Source organism: Saccopteryx bilineata, chromosome 6 (assembly GCF_036850765.1).
Source record: "Saccopteryx bilineata isolate mSacBil1 chromosome 6, mSacBil1_pri_phased_curated, whole genome shotgun sequence".
Lineage (NCBI taxonomy): Eukaryota > Metazoa > Chordata > Mammalia > Chiroptera > Emballonuridae > Saccopteryx > Saccopteryx bilineata.
The window spans coordinates 21,004,679-21,025,135 of record NC_089495.1 but is presented as its reverse complement, the minus strand read 5'-3'; the positions used below and the strand labels follow the sequence as shown (position 1 = coordinate 21,025,135).

The 20,457-nt window shown below is 41.4% G+C and overlaps 1 protein-coding gene across 1 annotated transcript; it reads left to right on the top strand.

Annotated features, from left to right (window-relative positions):
• Positions 1–19,288: 19,288 nt before the first annotated feature.
• On the top strand, positions 19,289–19,745 carry LOC136308517 (eukaryotic translation initiation factor 1A, X-chromosomal-like). Its single transcript, XM_066235929.1, has one exon. The coding sequence runs from the start codon at positions 19,311–19,313 to the stop codon at positions 19,743–19,745; it is 435 nt and encodes a 144-aa protein (XP_066092026.1). The 5' UTR covers positions 19,289–19,310.
• Positions 19,746–20,457: the final 712 nt, after the last annotated feature.

Below are 20,457 nucleotides of genomic sequence, written 5' to 3'. Positions count from 1 at the left end.
AGGCATACGTCTTATGACTGACTCTTCAGCTAAATTTGCTGTTGGTAAAATTATGATTCTCAAATGACACTTGACATGTCTTTTTTTCATCAAGAGAGTTTTATCTTTGTTAATAAATGAAGTGAGGCAATTTTTGATATTCCTATCAATTTGCTGTAATTTCCCCCAAGTAGCTGCTCCAGATGGCATGCTGGAGACCAGAACACAGACTATTACATGTTTTTAGGATATAATGCCATCTCTGATAATAATAATTCCTTCTAGATAACATGGCCAGCCTTTCCTTCTTAATACAGCTAATTAACCAGGAAAGGATCTACCAGTAGGAAAATTCCTAGATTCCCTTCAAAGTTATGGCTCTTTTAATATAGAGGTCAGTACCTGTGAAATTTGGGCAGAAACACAGCTCACATTAGTGAGCAATTTGCCCTCGTTGGTTAATAAAACAGCTAAACTTTGATCAGTTTCATTCAAAATTAAAAATACGTTATGTTCCAAGCATTGCTTTTGGCAAGGTAGTTTTATAAGCTGTAACACTGGTATTTTACGATGTCGTTCCAGGTGGTACAAAGCAAACATTTAGGCCTAGATATTTTCCTTTCATGTTTTGTTTCACATACCCCTCACCCCATCCCCCACCCCCTACTTTTGTCCAAGTCCTAGGAATTCAACTGAGTGCAGGGCTCTGCTTAACAAGTAAGTCTCTACTTAGCTACGGCCCAGAGACTTGTCCCGATAGTCATTTGCTGGAAATCATCGAAATGAAATGGCTGGTATCATTGGCCCACCAAGGGCAGAGTTTCAGAAAGTATCCTTAGATTAGCTTCTGCAAAACTTCACCAATACTTTCTGCTGTTATCATGCAATTCAATGCTCTTAACATTATACCCTTGAAAAATGGAAGAGAAGATTATTTACTGGGTCTGATCAACAAAGGATACGGAGCCCATTGCTCTCCTTGCACTCTCATCCTTGGCCATGGGTGGTGCCCTCTCATTGTTGGCAGAGGGAGCCTGTGACAAATGAGAAGTTAATAATCACTCTTGGAAGGTGATTTGGCTGTTTGGGGGCCTAGTTTTCAGTTTCCTGGCTGCGTGTTTCGGTGGAAGTCACTGGGACGGAATTGGGTCTAAAAGCACCATGTGAGCAAGCAAGGTGTATGCATTGCAGCCGTGTAGTCTGTGACCAGGGATAAAACCTTCTAGGGTCTTTCCCTGTCTCCACTCTGTGGGGGAATAAAGCAAAACCAGATCTCTCAAGTAATATAAACTTAATCCAACCTCAAGAATAAACTAATCCTTTTGGATTAAAAGAAAACTCACTTGGATAAAAATGTTCTCTCTCTCAGATCACTCCTCCTCTCTCTGCTTTCTCCCTAAGATGATGTTGTTGGTACAGAAGATTCCAGTGAGGGCTGGCCACACAACTTTTTGAAGGTGGAGAAGAAAGGGGAACTCTGGTCTTGTGTTGATTCTGAAGTATCATCATCTGGCAACATCTGCCGGTTTCTAGAATGATGTGGTTTTATCGACTGCTCCCAAACCTGCTGTTCTGGGCTACTGTTCTGGGTTGTCAGCTCTCACAGGCAGCCTCATGCCCCACTCACTGCCTGCTGACTCATAGGTCTGACTCTGGTCCTCCACATGGTCGCCGGACCAGATGGTCCTCCCTTCGCCTCTGCTGTGGGTCGGTCTGCCCTCTCCGAGCAGTCCCATGGCAGAGGAGCTGGCCTTCAGCACGGTGTCCTTCCTCACGGGAAGGGAGACTAGCCCGGGAAGCTCCATGCCAAGCTATTTCTGTGCCTGATTCTGCTGCTCCTCCAAGTTCATCTGGATGGGCGTTCCTGCCCGCGTGCGGCTGCCTAGGAGGTGCCCCGCCTCCTCCAGCTCAGAGGCAGACAGGAGCGAGAAAACGGTCCAGGCACTCAACGTGGATGACACGTTCCAGAGAGAAGACCCAGGGCACATCTCTCCGGCGACCACACTCTTCTCTTTCACTCCCCGCCTCCTGAAATAAGCGTCTCTCATGCTGGAAAAGGGCAGGTCTCTCTCCTCTTCTGCGCCATTTGCCTCATACGTAAAACTCTAAGTTAAAGAACAATATAAATGAGTATAGCTAATCCTTTCTGGTGGCAGAAACCTCTCCCGAAAGGCCTTCGTTTTGCTTCCTCTAAGCTACATTTCCAATGTTATTTTTGAAGCTCTAAATGTTTTTGCATCGTTTAAACTAAACTGTAGTTTAAAAGACAGAGACTGAACATTATCTGTCATTTTGTTGTGGTTAGTTTTGTTTGGTGTTCCTTTATAGAAATCTTAATTTCCCTCCCTCAGACAGTAAGGTACCTTGAGTGTCCTTGGACTAAGCATGTGTTAGGAAAGTCAGAACTAAAAAGAAAAAACACATATATATTGTCAAATGATTTCCCCCACTATATTTGTGCTATCCCAAACCTTCACAGAAATTTAGAAAAATTGGTATAACTTAAGGTACTGTTCTCTAAAAACTAAGTTTTACCTAAACATTTCAGACAGTGAAATATCTGGGCTTCAAAGCCCCGCCCCCTTCCCGGTGGGTCACGTTGTCGCTGTTTAACAGTTACAAGTTTAGGTACAGACAGAGAGACGGGAGAGGAGGTCTGGAAGGAACCACGCTAATGGCGGCATCCATCCGGACTCAAAGTCAGGGGACAGAGCAGAGACACACGTGGTTCCTGTCACCGCTATGTCAGGAGATCTTAGGTGTCCAAAAGTTCAGGTAATAGACTGGGTCATTCAATAGAAGAAAAGATCCAGGACATCTGACTATTCAATCACAAAAACAGAATCAACAGATGACTTCATTAAGAAGGAGCAGGCTTTGTGCCACATTCTCTGAATTCTTGATGTCATCTGGGAAGCTCAGGAACCATTCCATAATCTTGTGGAGAGAGAAAGAACAGATTCTGCTGTGTTGGCTTCTGTATCAAGCTGTCTACCTCTACTCGGGCAAGTGTCAGATGATTTGAATACAGAAAATTTAAAGCTTAATGGGTTATTATCTTGGTAGCTAGACAATCCATTTCAAGCCTGCTCCACTTAATCCTATAAACGCATGGCTGTGTTTTCAGGTGCAGGGTTTCCTCTATGTCAATTTTATTTTCCTCATGTTTTCACCGATGTTATAAAGAATGGTCACTAAGGAACACGTCTGCTAGAAGAAGAATGAGCTCGAACCCCTGGGCAGGGTAAGGAGGGCTTCCCTGTGTGGGCATGTCCCCGTTGTGGGTGTCAGAACCTGGACTGGGTGGGAAGGACATGAGCGAGGCGGCCTGCCACGGGGTTTCGGAGCCCAGACTGGTGAGGACGGGTCTGTGCCAGAGGGTGGAGTCCGAGCTGCAGGAGCATCTGGAAAGGGACCATGGGGAGGCCGGGGTGGGGGGGGGAAGGCGGAGGGAGCCTCCGAACCTGCAGGTGTCACAGCCCAGCTGTGGTGAGGAAGCCGTCCACTTCCGGTGCGGGTGGTGACAGCAATCACACTGCTTACCTGCTGCGGCTTCGCTCAAGTAAGTAGACCTGTCAAGGGGAATGGGAGACGTCTCTTACTGTTAGGATGGAGGAGAGACTACGTAAACCCAGTGCTGTTGGAGTAAAATTAGCAGTATCCATGTGAACATATGACTTTTCAATATATAGAGAAGTAGGTAAGAAATATAACTAAATTTAAATGTACATGCAGGCAGACATGTATCGCCCGCCTGTCCACTGACAAGGTCTGGGAACGTGAGAACACCCTCAGCGATTCAGAAAAGAGATCTCTGTACTGCCCTGACAACTTTAATGTGGAAAAAAATTTAAGTTTCATATTAGATAATAAATTTGGAAATAATAAAAACAAAAAATATTTAATGTAAACTTTAAGCACAGACCCTGACATATTTATTTCCAGGGCTACCATAGATGATAAGATGAAGCTAGCACCTGTGCTAGTCTGATTTGAAGCAGAAAAATGTAGTTAATGATAATTTAAGTATTAGGTCAGCTTCTCCAAATTATTATTACTAGTATTGTCATCATTACTTTTAAACTTAAAAGACTTGTGAATGTATGGAAAAGTTATAAGAATAGTACAAAGAACTTCCATATCCTTTTTTTTACAGAGACAGAGAGTAAGTCAGAGAGAGGGATAGACAGGGACAGACAGACAGGAACGGAGAGAGATGAGAAGCATCAATCATTAGTTTTTCATTGCGCATTGCAACACCTTAGTTGTTTATTGATTGCTTTCTCATATGTGCCTTGACCGTGAGCCTTCAGCAGACCCAGAAACCCCTTGCTGGAGCCAGCGACCTTGGGTCCAAACTGGTGGGATTTTGCTCAAACCAGATAAGCCTGTGGTCAAGCTGGCACCTCGGTCTTGAACCTGGGTCCTCTGCATCCCAGTCCGATGCTCTATCCGCTGCGCCACCACCTGGTCAGGCTCCATATCCTTTTTTAACTTCACCTAGATTCAACATCTGTTAACATTTTACAATACTTGGTTTTTTACCTCTTTCCATTTTTTCCCTGAATTATCTGATGATAAGTTGCAGCCATCATGATCCTATCTCCTGAAACATATCTACCTGTCTCCTATGAACAAGGATTCCTTTTGCCAACCACAGCACAACGATCCAATTCAGGAAATCCATGTAGTCCATATTTCATTGCTATCAATGATCCCAATAACTGCCTTTATTTCCTAGTGCAGGATTCAATCCAGGTTCATGCATCGCAATAGATTGTTCTGTCCCTTTGACTTGGAACAGTTCCTCAGATATTCTTTGCCTATGATTTTGGGAGTTGTTCTCTAAACCCTCCGTGTGGGTAAGATTAATTCCTTTTCCCTCCACTATTCTGTGCCAGTTTCCCCATGTGTTATAGACAACACTTCTTCTTCTGCCTCCTTGAATTCTACCAAATACCAGAAAGAGATACTTGTCTTCATGGGTGAATTGTTCACAACATAATAAGCTTCTTATAATTTGGGTGGTTGTTTTTTTACATTGTTGGATCATATTATTTCAGTTTTTCATGGCTCAACACTAAAGAATTTCAATAATTTAGAATTATATAAGAACAACAAATGGATCCATTGAAAAGAACTAAATTCACAGTTGGAATGAGCTAATTATCAGTGAGTAAACAATTAAGAATAACTCTATACAGCAAAATATGAATTGTGGATTTACAAGCCATCATATTTACTTGGCGAATTTGGCGTTAATTACCAGTGACATCTTTCTAAAGTATCTCTAAAGCGCCAGGCGTGGAGGGAGGAGGACACTGCCTGAGGAAGGAGGACACTGCCCCTGTGCTTGGAGGGAGGAGGACACTGCCTGAGGGAGGAGGACACTGCCCCTGTGCTTGGAGGGAGGAGGACACTGCCTGAGGGAGGAGGACACTGCCTGAGGGAGGAGGGAGGAGGACACTGCCTGAGGAAGGAGGACACTGCCCTTGTGCTTGGAGGGAGGAGGACACTACCTGAGGGAGGAGGGAGGAGGACACTGCCTGAGGGAGGAGGACATTGCCTGAGGGAGGAGGGAGGAGGACACTGCCTGAGGGAGGAGGGAGGAGGACACTGCCTGAGGAAGGAGGACACTGCCCCTGTGCTTGGAGGGAGGAGGACACTACCTGAGGGAGGAGGGAGGAGGACACTGCCTGAGGGAGGAGGACACCGCCTCTGTGCTTGGAGGGAGGAGGACACTGCCTGAGGGAGGAGGGAGGAGGACACTGCCTGAGGGAGGAGGGCACTGCCTGAGGGAGGAGGACACTGCCTGAGGGAGGAGGGCACTGCCTGAGGGAGGAGGACACTGCCTGAGGGAGGAGGACACTACCTGAGGGAGGAGGGCACTGCCTGAGGGAGGAGGGAGGAGGACACTGCCTGAGGGAGGAGGGCACTGGCTGAGGGAGGAGGGCACTGCCTGAGGGAGGAGGACACTACCTGAGGGAGGAGGGCACTGCCTGAGGGAGGAGGGAGGAGGACACTGCCTGAGGGAGGAGGGCACTGCCTGAGGGAGGGAGACACTGCCTGAGGGAGGAGGACACTGCCTGGGGGAGGAGGGAGGAGGACACTGCCTGAGGGAGGAGGACACTGCCTGGGGGAGGAGGGAGGAGGACACTGCCTGAGGGAGGAGGACACTGCCTGAGGGAGGAGGGCACTGCCTGAGGGAGGAGGGAGGAGGACACTGCCTGAGGGAGGAGGACACCGCCCCTGAGCTGCAGGGTCTTCCTCTGCCATGCTGGCTGGCTGTTGCACTTTCACCCTGGCTCCCTCCTAACAATAGCCCACTGTTGTTTGACATGGAGACCTGCGAGGGCATGAAGTGAGAAGGTATAGAACTAATCGTAAGAGAAAGACGCAACGACCTGAGAACAAAGGGGTTATTAAGTGAGTTTGATTGCAGGGAAGGTGGAATGGGGGATGGGATACAAAACATGGACACAAGGATTGTGCCAAATGTCGAAACAGACCTACATGAAACACACAGGAATATAATGTGCTAATGATGTAACAGCAGTCACAATTAACAGTATTATAACCTCAAAGCTACAGGACTTTCATCCCTGCCCATACGGGCAACTGTTAGTTTGTAAACTCTGAACACGATCATGCAGTTTAATAATATTTGGAATATGTGTCCAGTTCAGAGGCTGTTGCCTTAATCATATGTATATTTCTTTCTTTTTTTTTTTATTTTTATTTATTTATTTTAGAGGAGAGATAGAGAGAGAATGAGGGGAGGAGCAGGAAGCTTCAACTCCCAATCATATGTATATTTCTGATAGACTTTAGATAAATTATATTATGTAGAAGCTAAGCAATATTAATACACATATGCTTCGACTAAAGCAAACCACCCTTTCCCCAAATGGAAAGGTTATTCATAAATGTTAAGTCAACATTTAATGAATTAATGTTATTATGAAATTTTCGAAGTACTCCCCTAAGAATCATGGTATTTTGTTTTCATCTGATTTACATGCAGATTAGAAGACAATGGAATAACTGGTCCTGCTTCACTTTAACTTCTGAGTCCATGCTGCCACCTGGTGTTCTCTGAGAGCCTCCACCTTTTATGCAAATGAGTTTGGTATTTCCTGTTGCCTGCTGGACAACAAGAGCCAGTGTCTTCTCCCCCAACCTCTTCCTGTCTGACTACAGACGCCTCATCCTTGCCCCTGACTTTCCCGTTCCTGCTACTGTCCCAACATGTGGCACAATGCCTGACATGTACAGTGCCTGGCACAGAAATACCTATCAGTCACCCAGACCAGAAAATGTAAAGCCTTTTTTAATTCTCTCTGTTCCCCCATTACGTGACCAGAACCCTTGGCCCATTGTCACACCTGAGTTCCAATCTTTATAGTTTTATGTCTAGACTAGTTCTCACTTCTATGTCTCCTCTTCTCAATGAAATCTCCCCTCCTCTACTTTCTGACAGTGTGTTACTTCTTCTGAATGCTGGTAGCCTCCTTGCTTTTCTGTACATCAATTGAGAAATAGGATAGTCAAGTGGAAAAGGCTTTAAGGTCAGTAGATATAGGTATGGGTTTTAGCTTTGTCACTTACAACCTGAGTGAATTAGGTTCCTTAAGCCCGAGTTTCTATGTCTATTAAATGGAAGTAATAACCTCTTACTATGTTTCTATGTCTATTAAATGGAAGTAATAGGCCTCTTGTTCCAGGCCTATGTGTAGATGCTTATGAAGCACGGGAAAGCAAGAATGCTAGTTTTAGATAACTGCCATTTGAGTCATGGATCAAGACAGAATACTTCTTAAGGAGAGAATTGCACTTTTGTTTAGAAAATACCTGGATGTGTCTTTTGGGCCTGAAAGGCAAAGCTGCTTTTCTTATCCCCTCCCCCACAAGTCCAGATGGTGGAGAAGGGTTGAATTAAAAAAGAACTGACTTTCTGTGATTGGTCATGTATTTGAAATCCAGATATCTACAGTCCAGGGAAAAGGGCATAGGGTTGAGGAGCCTAAAATTCAGAGAGAAAGAATGACTAGAAGAGGCCTTTGGAGAGAAGAGAGTGTTAGATGTGAACTAACTACTGTTAGTGTTCGTGTTCTACTCTGTTTTGCTCTTAATGCCCCTTTTTCCCTCTGACCTTCAGAAAAGTTTGTTTCAAGGAATGGAGAAAGGGAAGAGTTTCACTATTAAGATAACGAGGACAGAAAGAGCATCAACATTGGACAGCTGGGAAGGAGGAACTGAAACTTGATCAGGAAGAGGGAATGTTGGGAGAGGAGGCAGTACGCTAACACCCACCACCACCCTCACCCCTTATACATACACACTCGGAAAGCCCCCCAAATACTGTAGACTGCGTCAGTCTTTGACTTTATGAAGGATGGAGTCTCAAGGCATTTTAAAGAAAACAGGCCCAAGAAGGTCAAAGGACTTGGGAGAGTCTGAGTTATACTTGAAAAACATTTCACACGATGCCTAGGACAAAATAAGCACTCCAACAGCCTAGGACAGAGTAAGCACTCAACCAGGGAGTGGAAAGAACTCTAGCAAGGTCACTATCATGTTATTACCATTCCCATTTACTCAGGAGTGAATCTTATATGGAGAGGTTTTAATGTATCTCTTAAAGTGTTTAAATGAATTTCTGCTTACCTCTCGTGTGTATGGGTATTCTATCTTCACACGTGTTTCTCCCCAATGCAGTGTGAACTCGGTGAGACCAGGGGACATAGCTCAGTCTTCTCTCTATGCCCCAGAGCTCCTAGTCTGCTATCTTGTACAGAGGAAACTCTTCAAATCTTTTTTGATTAAGCTGTCCTGCTACGTGGGGTTAACTCTTCATCCATGTAGTCCACTGATGAACAGGAATAACAGTGTATATGTGTGTATTATACAGGGGAGGGACATTTCAACATGTTTATAGTGAGGTCCTTTTAAGATGGTGTCGTCAGCACTAAGAACAAAAACTCCCTATAAAAATCAGGGTGCATCCTACCACACCGTCCATGGGATGACATCCAGTAAAACTCTGACTTTATTAGTTCCCAGTCCAGTTACCCAAACCCAGCCTCCAACCTTTATCCCTAAGTTTCTCATTTCTAGCCCATTCTTCCTGGCAATCACCCCTTCCCCCCAACTCTACAACCAACTCCTCCCCCACCACCAGCTCCAGCACCATCTGAAACCTGACTCTCAAGCCCTTCCTTCCTCCATCATCCTGTCACCAACACAACTCCCGCCCTGCTCCCAAACAGAAGATCCTCCCGAACACCCACTGAGTCCCAGCGGCATAAGGCCAGGGACTCGGTTTTCTTCACCGCGGTACCCCGATTCCCAGAGGAGAGCCCGGGAAACAGGACGAAGTCTGTATGTGTTGTATAAAATAAACAAAGAATGAATGAATGTAACTGTTACACACACTGAAATACCATATGGTATAAATACACGATATGAAATTAAAAGCTTTAAAGTAGAACAAAAATCACAGAAATATGCAGCCTAAAGCCTGGTTTCACAGCTTTTAAGCGTCTTTTAAAAGCTTTTCAATATGTGATAATGTTTCAAGTTTCCATTCCACAGTTTCCAATATGAAACTAAGGAACAAACAAAAACTAAGAAAATTAAAATTTTCGGACATAACGAAGGATAAAAATAGCAGAGAAAGACTGCTGTAAATTTTAGGCATGGCTTTAAAAATACATGTCCCCCCACTTCAGTTTCCAATTAAGAACCAACAAACAAACTAAAGTCCAGAAGTAAAAAAAGAAAAGAAAAAAAAGGTTTTTAATAGAAATCTTCCACTACATTTCTGGACCTGAAGTGGGGGGAGGGGGTGAATAAAGGGCCTTTTTAGAAACTTGATGTTGTTTAAAGTCCTGTAGCCTCAGTTTCTAAACAAATAAAGTTTTCAAATAAAATAAGCCACAAAAATAGCATCCCAATGCCCCAAGGCAAAATTTTGCTAAATGCTTTTAAAAAACCTACCAAACTCACTTTCCAATGAAAACAAACAATAAGGACATGCAAATAAACAAACTTTTTTTCTTCCTTAAGGAGCCTTCCCTTTATATTTTCTGAAACTTCCTCTCTAAAGTTTTTTTCTAACAACTATTTTTTTCCAATGGAAAAATATCTTCTTTTAAAAATTACAAACCTATATTCCAGTTGGTTGGACCCCCAGGTATCAATGGGATGTCTGTATCACGGACGCTACCACAGACGGGATATGTGAAAGATTCGCCCTCAAACGCTACCTAGGACACCTGGCACTTTCACAGCGGCTTTGTCACTGCAACGACCCTTTGGAACTTGAAAGACACTTTAATGACGTTTTCAAACCAATAAAGACTCTAGTTTTCAGCGGCAGAGAGGAGCATGTGGTCTCTCTTTGGAAACCGCCTGGGAAAACTCCCAAGTAAACTGCTACCAGCTTCATTTGAAGGAACTTAAGGAGTAAACACAGTAAGAATTTTTTATGTTTATATAGAATAATAATCAACGTGACAAGAAACAGCGGTCTCACAATAAAAGAACTGCCACAGTACTTGGAACTACAGGCAGTGTGCGAAACGTTTCCAGTTCTGCTGTTGTGAGGCCCAGATCCGGTGAAACGTGCTCTGGGCCCTCGACTTCCATCCCGAGGTCATTTCGATCAAGTGTGAATCGTCGATGGACCGGGGGTATAGGAACAGCCTCTTGCACACATTTACAGTCATACACGTTTATTTCTCCATGGGGTCACACTCTGTGGGGTCCAGCGAGGCCCACCATTGTTGGGGATTCATATCCAATATGCCACAGCACAAGCCACCACACCTGGGTCCTTGCCAGGACACATATTTAACATTATAATTCCATTTTTCTGGATTTCTAACTATCTGGTTACTGCCTGGCCTTGTCCTCAGTCAGACAGTTCTTACAATCACAGTTTTACAACAGGCACATTTTGGAAGCTGATAATTTTTGGTTAAAGGAAAATACATATACATTCAAATTTTACCTTTGTCCTTAAATAGCATGATAGTATTCATATAAGTAATTAATAACCTCAGCCTCTTGGCATTTTCCTTACTGTGCAATAACATTTTCCAATCCCCCATTATACACCTTTACAGTCACTCCTAATGACCTAATGGTTCTCTAAAAACACAAAGCTATCAGAGAGGAAGAGGAAGAGGAAGAGGAAGAGGAAGAAGAAGAAGAAGAAGAAGAAGAAGAAGAAGAAGAAGAAGAAGAAGAAGAAGAAGAAGAAGAAGAAGAAAGAAAGAAAGAGAGAGAATTGATTTGTTTTAAGAAATTGTCTCACATTGATTGTGGGGCCTGGCACATTCACACTCTGCAGCGTAAGCTAACAGCCTGAAAACTGAGGCAAGATTTCATGTTGTGATCTTGAATTCAAATTCCGCCAGGAAGCAGAGTGAAACTCAGGTTTTATATAGTGCAGTCTTGAGGGGAATGCTTTCTGTTTGGAGAAATCTCAGTCTCTGCTCTTAAAACCTTCAACTGATTGGATGAGGCCCACCCACACTATGGAGGGCAATCTACTTTACTCAAGGCATGCTGATGAAAATGTTGGTCACATCTACAAAATACCTTCACAGCAACATCTATATTGGTGTTTGACAAAATAATTGAGAATCATAGCCTAGCCAAATTGACACATAAAATTAACCATCCCAGAAGTTTTCACAGTAGGAAAGTTTATAATAAGCCATCATTGTTTTTTCATTTTCAATGAGATTTTGGGGTGTTGTTTTTGTTCTTAATTACTGAAGCTTTTAGGTTTAAGTTTTCCTTTAAATATTATACACGATATGGGAGGATTTAAACAAAACCATGTGCAAGTGAATTTTTAAGTTACTTTAGAATTTCTGTGAAGATTATGGCTTGTTAATTCTGTTTTTATTCTTCTTCAAATAAAAATAAAAGCATCTACAATTGTGGACTTCGTCACACCATTGGTATTTGAATTGCAGGTTGTTAATCGGGCTGAGTGCTTGTGGTTTGGCTGGAGGAAAGAAACCTAGGAATGCTGCCTAAAATATAAGCTGTATCTTAATTTATTTTTCTTTTTAAATGTAGATCCAATTCATAAGTGATGACAGAACTGAAAATAGTGACAGGTATTAAACAGAAACCAAGAAACCTACATAAAGGGAGAATTTTCTAAAGACTCCTCCCCTACTGAAAGTAAGGACTAGAAAGTCATCCATCCAGCAACATGAGATGACAAAGGAATAGGTAGGTGTATCTTGTTCCTTCTGTCAATGGCCCGGGACCAGACATCCTGAGAATATGTGTCCTCTACTACTTAAAAATTAATTGCCCCTCGTATTGCCTCTTATGCAGAAAACCAAAACCACATTATTTATCTGCTATTACTGCTCCATATTCCTCTAATGTGTACTTCTCATTATAGTCAGAATGACTTCCTCATAGCCAACTAAGCAAACCGCTCTTCCTAGACTGGTAACTCCGAGATCAGAGGACACGAGTGCCTGTTTAGGGTAGCAACCCCAATTTCAGCATATGGTTAACATCTTTTTTTAAATTTCATTTTTCCATTACAGTTGACATTCAATATTTTGTATTAGTTTAAGGTGTACAAGAGAGTGGTTAGACAATTATTAAATGTATGATGTGACTCCCCCACTCAATATTTCCCACCTGGCACTATACCTAGTTATTACAATATTACTGACTATATTCCCTATGCTGCAATTTATATCCCTGGGACTATTTTGTAACTGCCAGTTTGTACTTCTAATCCCTTCACCTTTTTCATCCCGCCCTCCCCCAATTTTCCTCCCCTCTGCCAACTATCAGTTTGTTTTCTGAATCTAAGAGTCTGATACCATATGATTTCACTTCCACACGGAATCTAAAGAACAAAATAAATGAGCAAACAAAACATGATAAACATCTATGTGTCTGATTACCTTATATTCTAGTCCAGATGGCCTTCTTTCCTCTGTGTATATGCTGGTAGTTAACTTGCCATTTATTAGAAATACATGTTCTGTTGAGATGATTTATATTCATTATTTAGTTTAATTTTTACAATAATTTTGCAGGGTGGGTATCATTGATTTATTTTAGAGACAAGAACACTTCAATTCAAAGAATACATGGCTCAAAGCTAGAAAACTGTGGTGCAGGATTTAAACTGGGATCTAGTTTTGTTTGTTTGTTTGTTTGTTTGTTTTACTTTCCACTATTAGCTCTCACATATCTTATGCAGAATATAAAACTTAGCTAAAGACTTCCCACATCCTCAACCAATGATAAACTGTGGAGTTGGCTTGTTAGAGCCAACTATGAGCATCTCTTCCTAGCTCCACTCCAGTGAGTTCTTACGGTTAACTTGAAATGAGCCTTAGTGAAAGTACTTATGCCACAGAAATTAGCAAATATTTCAGATCAGTGATTTTCAGAGAGCTGACTGTTAAACATCCACCAGCACACCACTGTCTTCTAATTATAGTGACCTCTTCTTTTTTAGTTCTTGGCTTATACATTTTAGAATTAATTGTGTGCTACTTTAAATTTTATATCAATAAATCTTATCTATGCAGACTATCTAGCAAACAAGTTGGTCTCTTAGGTCCAAGATGCTATAAAACAATTGGGTTTCAAAAGACTGAATTCAAGATGCATTCTAAGGTGCCGAAACCACCAGCAGGGGGAGCCTAATTCTCAAACATACATCCTTGCCTTCTCTTGGAATTGCAGCCATGATCCAAATGAAAAATGTAGGAGCTGGCTTTGATAAAATTTCTCAGAAACGTAACGTGCATTAGGAATAAATACAGATAAATATTAGTCAAGTAAAGTTATATTTGTGGGAAAACTTCACATTATCCATGCTACTAGAAATAAAGAACTTCGTACAAATAATCTAGTAAAAATGTCAAATCAAAACTCAGAATCTTAAAATGTCACAACAGTCTTCCAAAGAGAAAATCAGAAGTACGATTGTTTTGAATATCCTACTTAGGCCTATATAGAAACTACGCAATTTTCAGAAGGCTTATTAAATCATTCAAAGTCCTTAAAATCCCCCCAAACTATATATAAATATAATGGAATTACAATTTAAATCTCAATTAAATTTTTATTTATTTATTTATTTGTATTTTTCTGAAGCTGGAAACGGGGAGAGACAGTCAGACAGACTCCCGCATGAGCCCGACCGGGATCCACCCGGCATGCTCACCAGGGGCGATGCTCTGTCCACCAGGGGGCGATGCTCTGCCCCTCCGGGGCGTCACTCTGTTGAGACCAGAGCCACTCTAGCGCCTGGGGCAGAGGCCAAGGAGCCATCCCCAGCGCCCGGGCCATCTTTGCTCCAATGGAGCCTTGGCTGCGGGAGGGGAAGAGAGAAACAGAGAGGAAGGAGGGGGGAGGAGAAGCAAATGGGCGCTTCTCCTATGTGCCCTGGCCGGGAATCGAACCCGGGTCCCCCGCACGCCAGGCCGACGCTCTACCGCTGAGCCAACCGGCCAGGGCTCAATTGAATTTTTAAAAAGCTGACAAAACTCTTTTAAATTTTATCTGAAATGATAAAACAGCAGGAAGGCATTTAAATATTAATAAGCAAGACTATCTTTTACAACAGGGAACTTAAACTTTCAGATTTTTATATTCTAAAAAATAATATAATAAAGTGTGAAACATGGGCTAAAACATATAGGCCAAAAGAATATATATATATTGTATAGATGAGTAAAATTTGATGGAAGTGGCATATCAGATTGTGAGAAAATGGTAACTTATTCAATAAATAGTGCTAGGATAATTATTTTGGGATAAAATATATTACATACTCCTCACCATGTTCTGAAATAAAGTCTAGATGGACTAAAGATTTATACACAATATTTCATATATGTATATATACAATATATTAAATATAATACAATCCTCCAGTCTTGTATTCTATGTGTGGATATATACATTTCTTGTACAAATGGACATTTTAAGCAAAGGGGTCAGATGTGATCAGCTTTGTTTGTGACCATCTCTCCATGTGAAGAAATAAAATCTTGCTAAACCACCATATACATCTGCACCCTCTCTTAAACCACCATATACATCTGCACCCTCTCTCTCATTCTCCATCCCTTGTCCTTATTTTCCCTGGAGGATGGTCTGGTCATTCATTACAGACGGGCTTTCTCCAGCAATGGGGATGAGGGCTGCTCACAGTTCATGATCTAAGAGGAAACAGAAATTCTCTCCTCCAGCTACAGTAGATAAAACATCAGGAATTTCTTTTCTTTTCAAATTATGGGGAAAAAAAACATGAACATTTACAGAAGTAGAGAAAGAGAGAATAGTGTAACCATGTTCAATGTATCAATCATCCTGTTTCAACGTGAAAAATTTTGTTTCAACCTACTCTCATCCCCTTGAATTATTTTGATCATTTTGACTCATAATAGTCAATTCAAGTAATAATGTCTTATTACTCTTTATTTCAATCTAGACTCAATAAAGTTTAAGGATATATTCCAATCATGTTGGTCTTAGTTATGTGCTCATATACCGGTACTAGTCAAACTGACGTGTGGGCATGGCCCACTATGATTGGCCAAGCGTGGGTCAGGTGCCCATGACCAGAGTCAGGTGGAGAGGATTTGCTACAAAAGTGGGGGGCTGGAGAGACACAAACAATAACCAGTATAATCCATAAAACCAAAATGTGGTCATTACATAATGTTTTGTTTTCCAATGAACCTCATCAGCCTGCCCCTATAATAGAGTGACACTTCCTGTGTAGTGTCAGACTGACGGCTGACTAGTAATTAGCCACCCTCAAGAGTCTCCCCATCAATCTCTAAGAGTTTTCAGGGGTTCTTCCCCTGTGTATTCCAGAATGAGCGTCTCTGGTTCTTGTTCCCCACCCCCATCACCATACCTCTGGTTTGGTGCCCTAATAGCACTGTGTCTCTTTCGGGAAACAGTAGCTTGACTAACTGCTACTTTTACCCTAACACCGCTGCCACCGCCATCCGGGAAAGGATGCAGCTCTCTGACATGGTGACCAGGCTCTCTGCTGCTGGGAGAAGTGGTTACATGGAATCCTGGCTCTCATGCTTACTAGCTACATGTCAGTGCTTCAAATCCACCAGATGCCTCTAACTAATCCTCACTTATCCCGCAAGTGAACTTTTTCTAAATGGGTCTTTTCTCACTGTCGTCTCCAGTCCCAGCTGTCTCTTGAGTCACTAGTCTCGCCACACACTTCTCTTTTTCTAGATCAGCTTTCACAAGTGTCGACACAGTCTCAATTCCAGATTAGCTGTATATATGGACACTTTCTTTAATATTAATGTGTGTGGTGATTCACCAATTAAAGATTAAGTGTTTCCTGAAAATCTGGAGAAGCTGGCAAGCATAAAACACTGAATTATCTCAGATGGAGTGAAGAAAGATGCTCAACAGTAAATTTTATTTTCAGTTTTAAGAATAAAGGGTAAATCAGGATCTGATCAGAAGTTAACATAAACCCAAGAGTCCATCCATTTGGATTTTGATCCAACTGCCTCTGGTAGCTGGTTAATAAAAGTCCACATATTTCTTTTAAAGGCTAAGTTCTTAACACATTTATCTTTAAAATGAACCCTGACAAGATGTATAACACTCTAGGTATTAGTTTCAGTTTAACAGTATTCAGACCAGCTGAACAGCTCTGATTTTCCACGAAGTTATTCTGCATTCTCCATCTTCATTACTTGGTATAATTGTTCAGCTTGGTTTTGTTGTGAAAAGAAAGATTCGTCTGTTGGGTCTCATAACAGATGGTGGGCTACATAAAAAGGCAGGTTCATTGTTTCATTTGTGAACACTCTGTCAAGAAAATTCCATGTATCTTATGAAAGACTCCATCTTCAAAACAGAGCTTAAAGTGTTACAGATACTTGATGTTTTTTGTTTTCACTGCTAGTAAATTTTGAGTTTTGTAGAGGAAGAGGCTTAGGCTCTAGAGTCAGACAATGACTTAGAGTCCAGTACCACTTGAAGTTGCATGTTCATGGGAATTACTTTTAAAAAAACTTTTTAAAAATTAAAGTATAGTTGACATACAATATTATAGGAATTTCAGGTGTACAACATAGTGATTCAACATTTAATACCTTATGTGTGATCACCACAAATAGTCTAGTAAGCATCCATCACCATACAAAGTCATTATGAGAGCATTCATTATTTCCCCTGGACTAAAGATTACAGCCTCATGACTTATTTTTATAACTAGAAGTTTGTACCTCTCATTCCCCTTCACCATTTTCATCCATCTTCCACCTTCTTCCCTACTAGCAACTACCAATTTGTTCTCTGTATCTATGAGTCTGTTTCTGGGTTTTCTTGGTAGTTGTCCTCTTTTTCTTTCTTTTTCTTTCTTTCTTTCTTTCTTTCTTTCTTTCTTTCTTTCTTTCTTTCTTTCTTTTGATTTCATACATAAGTGAAATCATATGGTATTTGTCTTTCTCTATCTGGCTTATGTCACTTAGCATAATACCCTTTAGGTCCCAGTGTCACAAATGGCAAGATGTTTTTCTTTTAATGGCTGAGTAATACTCCATTGTGCGTGTGTGTGTATGTGTGTGTGTGTGTGTGTGTGTGTGTGTATATATATATATATATCACATCTTCTTTATCCGTTTCCCTATTGATAAACACCTAGGTTGCTTCTATATCTTAGCTATTGTAAATAATACTACAGTGAACATAATATCTTTTTCAATTAGTGTTTATAAATTAGTATTTCTGTTTTCTTTGGATAAACACCCAGAAGTAGAATTGCTGAGTGGTATGGCAGCTCTATTGTTAATATTTTTGAGGAACCTCCACTCTTTTTCCATAGCTGCTGCATCAGGGAAATTAGTTAATGATCACTTCATATAAAAATCAGGACCATAACCACCTCTAGGGGCTGACTGTTCTATTAACTGAGTTAAAGCATGTCAGTTGCATAAAACAGTGCCTAGAATCTAGCAGGTGCTCAACAAGGCAAATTTCCTCCTTACAAGCTCCATGAATTCTTTAAATCAGCATTTCCCAAAGTGTGCTTGCTCAACACCAGGTTTTGATAGTTGTTGTACAAAAACAGGGTTATGTGATTCAATGAACTTGGATAACCCTGGGTTTTACAAAGAGTAGATTTTCTGTATTCTGTTTTCTTTATTAACTGTGGGACATCTAGGAAACTTTTTGTGGCTCTCCAGGGCAGCATTTCCTAGTCTCACTTCAGTCCGAGTCCTTTCATGAAACACTAGAAATCTTTTGGGCTCATTTAAGTCAATCTGAGTGATACATCATCAGAGAAATAAACCCCTCAACCATAACTGTTTTTCTTGTATCCGCACCACAGTTTTATGATGAGACTGGTTCTCATACAATTTTTTTAAAATTTCACTTTTTTTCTTTTCAATATTAATACACTTGAGGAAAAAGACAATGACTTGCTGTACAATAGATATGTTTCTCCTGTTACTAAAAGCATCAAAGCCCAGATTTGGTATATGATACGTGTATAACATCCTTGCATATTTTTACAGAGTTCTAGAAATTTAAAATAAAATGGAATAAGCCCAAAAGGTTATTCAGCCTTATCCCTGCCAGGGTGGGGCTCCTTTCGCTGAAATGTTTTCTAATACTTTTTGTACAGCCAGTACTCAGGAATAGGGTCCGCGTTCATCACCGAATCTGCAAGTGGACTGAGGGTTCTTTCTTTTCTCTAATACGAAATCTATGAGGACTCAGTAGGAGCCTACCATGTGCAGAAGGTTCTAACTACCTGCACCCTCTTGCAATGAGCAGCGAGGCGGAGACAGGAGCGGCTGCCTCGGTGGGCGTGCGACGTGCAGCTGTACTGGAGGGCCACCGATTGGTTCATGCATTCTTAATACCTTTTGAACAAATGGCTCTGTGTTTTATTTCACACTGACCCTTCGAATTATATAGCTGGTCTTGTAGGGGAGAGACTCTGCAAAGAGGGTGGGACCCTTTCCTGTGTTTGACCCGATGTGTGTTGGCTAGATTCAGCGCTGACCCAGGTCAGACTTGGTCAGAGATCTTGACCCAAAAGCCACAGACAGAAAAACAAAACAAAACGATGAACCGCAGCGACGCCATTTGGTCAGGCAGGAGCTGGGTGGCCTACGCGATCTCCCAAGAACTCAGCGCCACAGCGCCCCCGCGCGACACCTGCGATTGTTACGTCGTGCGGGCTCCCTGGAGCAGTCGTTGCTCAGCCACCACCGGCGTAGGAGGCTAGGAGTCGGAAACGCCAGGAGGCGACGGGCACCGTCATGCCCAAGAATAAAGGTAAAGGAGGTAAAAACAGACGGAGAGGTAAGAATGAGAACGAATCTGAAAAAAGAGAACTGGTCTTTAAAGAAGATGGACAAGAGTACGCTCAGGTCATCAAAATGTTGGGAAATGGACGATTAGAAGCAATGTGCTTTGACGGTGTGAAGAGGTTATGTCACATCAGAGGAAAGCTGAGAAAAAAGGTTTGGATCAATACCTCAGACATTATACTGGTTGGTCTGCGAGACTATCAGGATAACAAAGCTGATGTAATCCTAAAGTTCAATGCCGATGAAGCCAGAAGCCTGAAGGCCTATGGCGAGCTTCCGGAACATGCTAAAATCAATGAAACAGATACATTTGGCCCTGGAGATGATGACGAAATCCAGTTTGATGATATTGGAGATGACGATGAAGACATTGATGACATCTAAATTGAACTTAAAGTTTCAGAGTACTGTTCCACAGTTTGGATTTTGGCCTTCACTTATTAGGAAGACTAAAACTTCAACATGAACAAAGTTTGTTAAGACATACTTATTTTTATTGTTTCAGAGTATTTATTATATTTCTTTAAATGAAATGTTAACACTTTAATCGTTTGATGTAATGGAACTTGGGATAACAGACCACAATATGTGCTGTTAAAACAGTAGAAAAGAGAGAGATGAGAGAGACAGAGAATGAGTAAACGTTTTTCAGTTAATAGATGTTTGGAATAAATTGTCTTACCGTTGAGGTCAGTGATGAGTTCTAGTTTCAATTAATGTTTTTTCAGAGACTTTCTGTATGTTCCAGTTACCTAAATGTTCTCTTTGATTTTTGATAAAATTTAAGGAAATTAGAAATTTACATAGAAAGTCAAGGAAAAAGGCTATTTTCATACTTTTGTAGCTGTATTTTTCACTGTGTTTGATAACATTCTTTTCATCATTTTATGTTGTCACCATAATGGCTAAGCTTTGAGAAACTGCAGATTTTACAACATGGGTCTGAGTAACAATTTTGAATTTATGAATAGTTGCAAAAATTCAATGCTAGATAATATATACCTAATTTCAAATTGGAAGTGCTGATATACTAGTTGACAGTGGTTTTTGCTCAACGTGTAGAAAATTTCTTAAGGCAACTTTTCATGGCAAGATA

What these genes read in the sequence shown, in the direction of transcription:
- LOC136308517 (XM_066235929.1), top strand. Translation starts at nt 19,311, where the DNA reads ATGCCCAAGAATAAAGGTAAAGGAGGTAAAAACAGACGGAGAGGTAAG.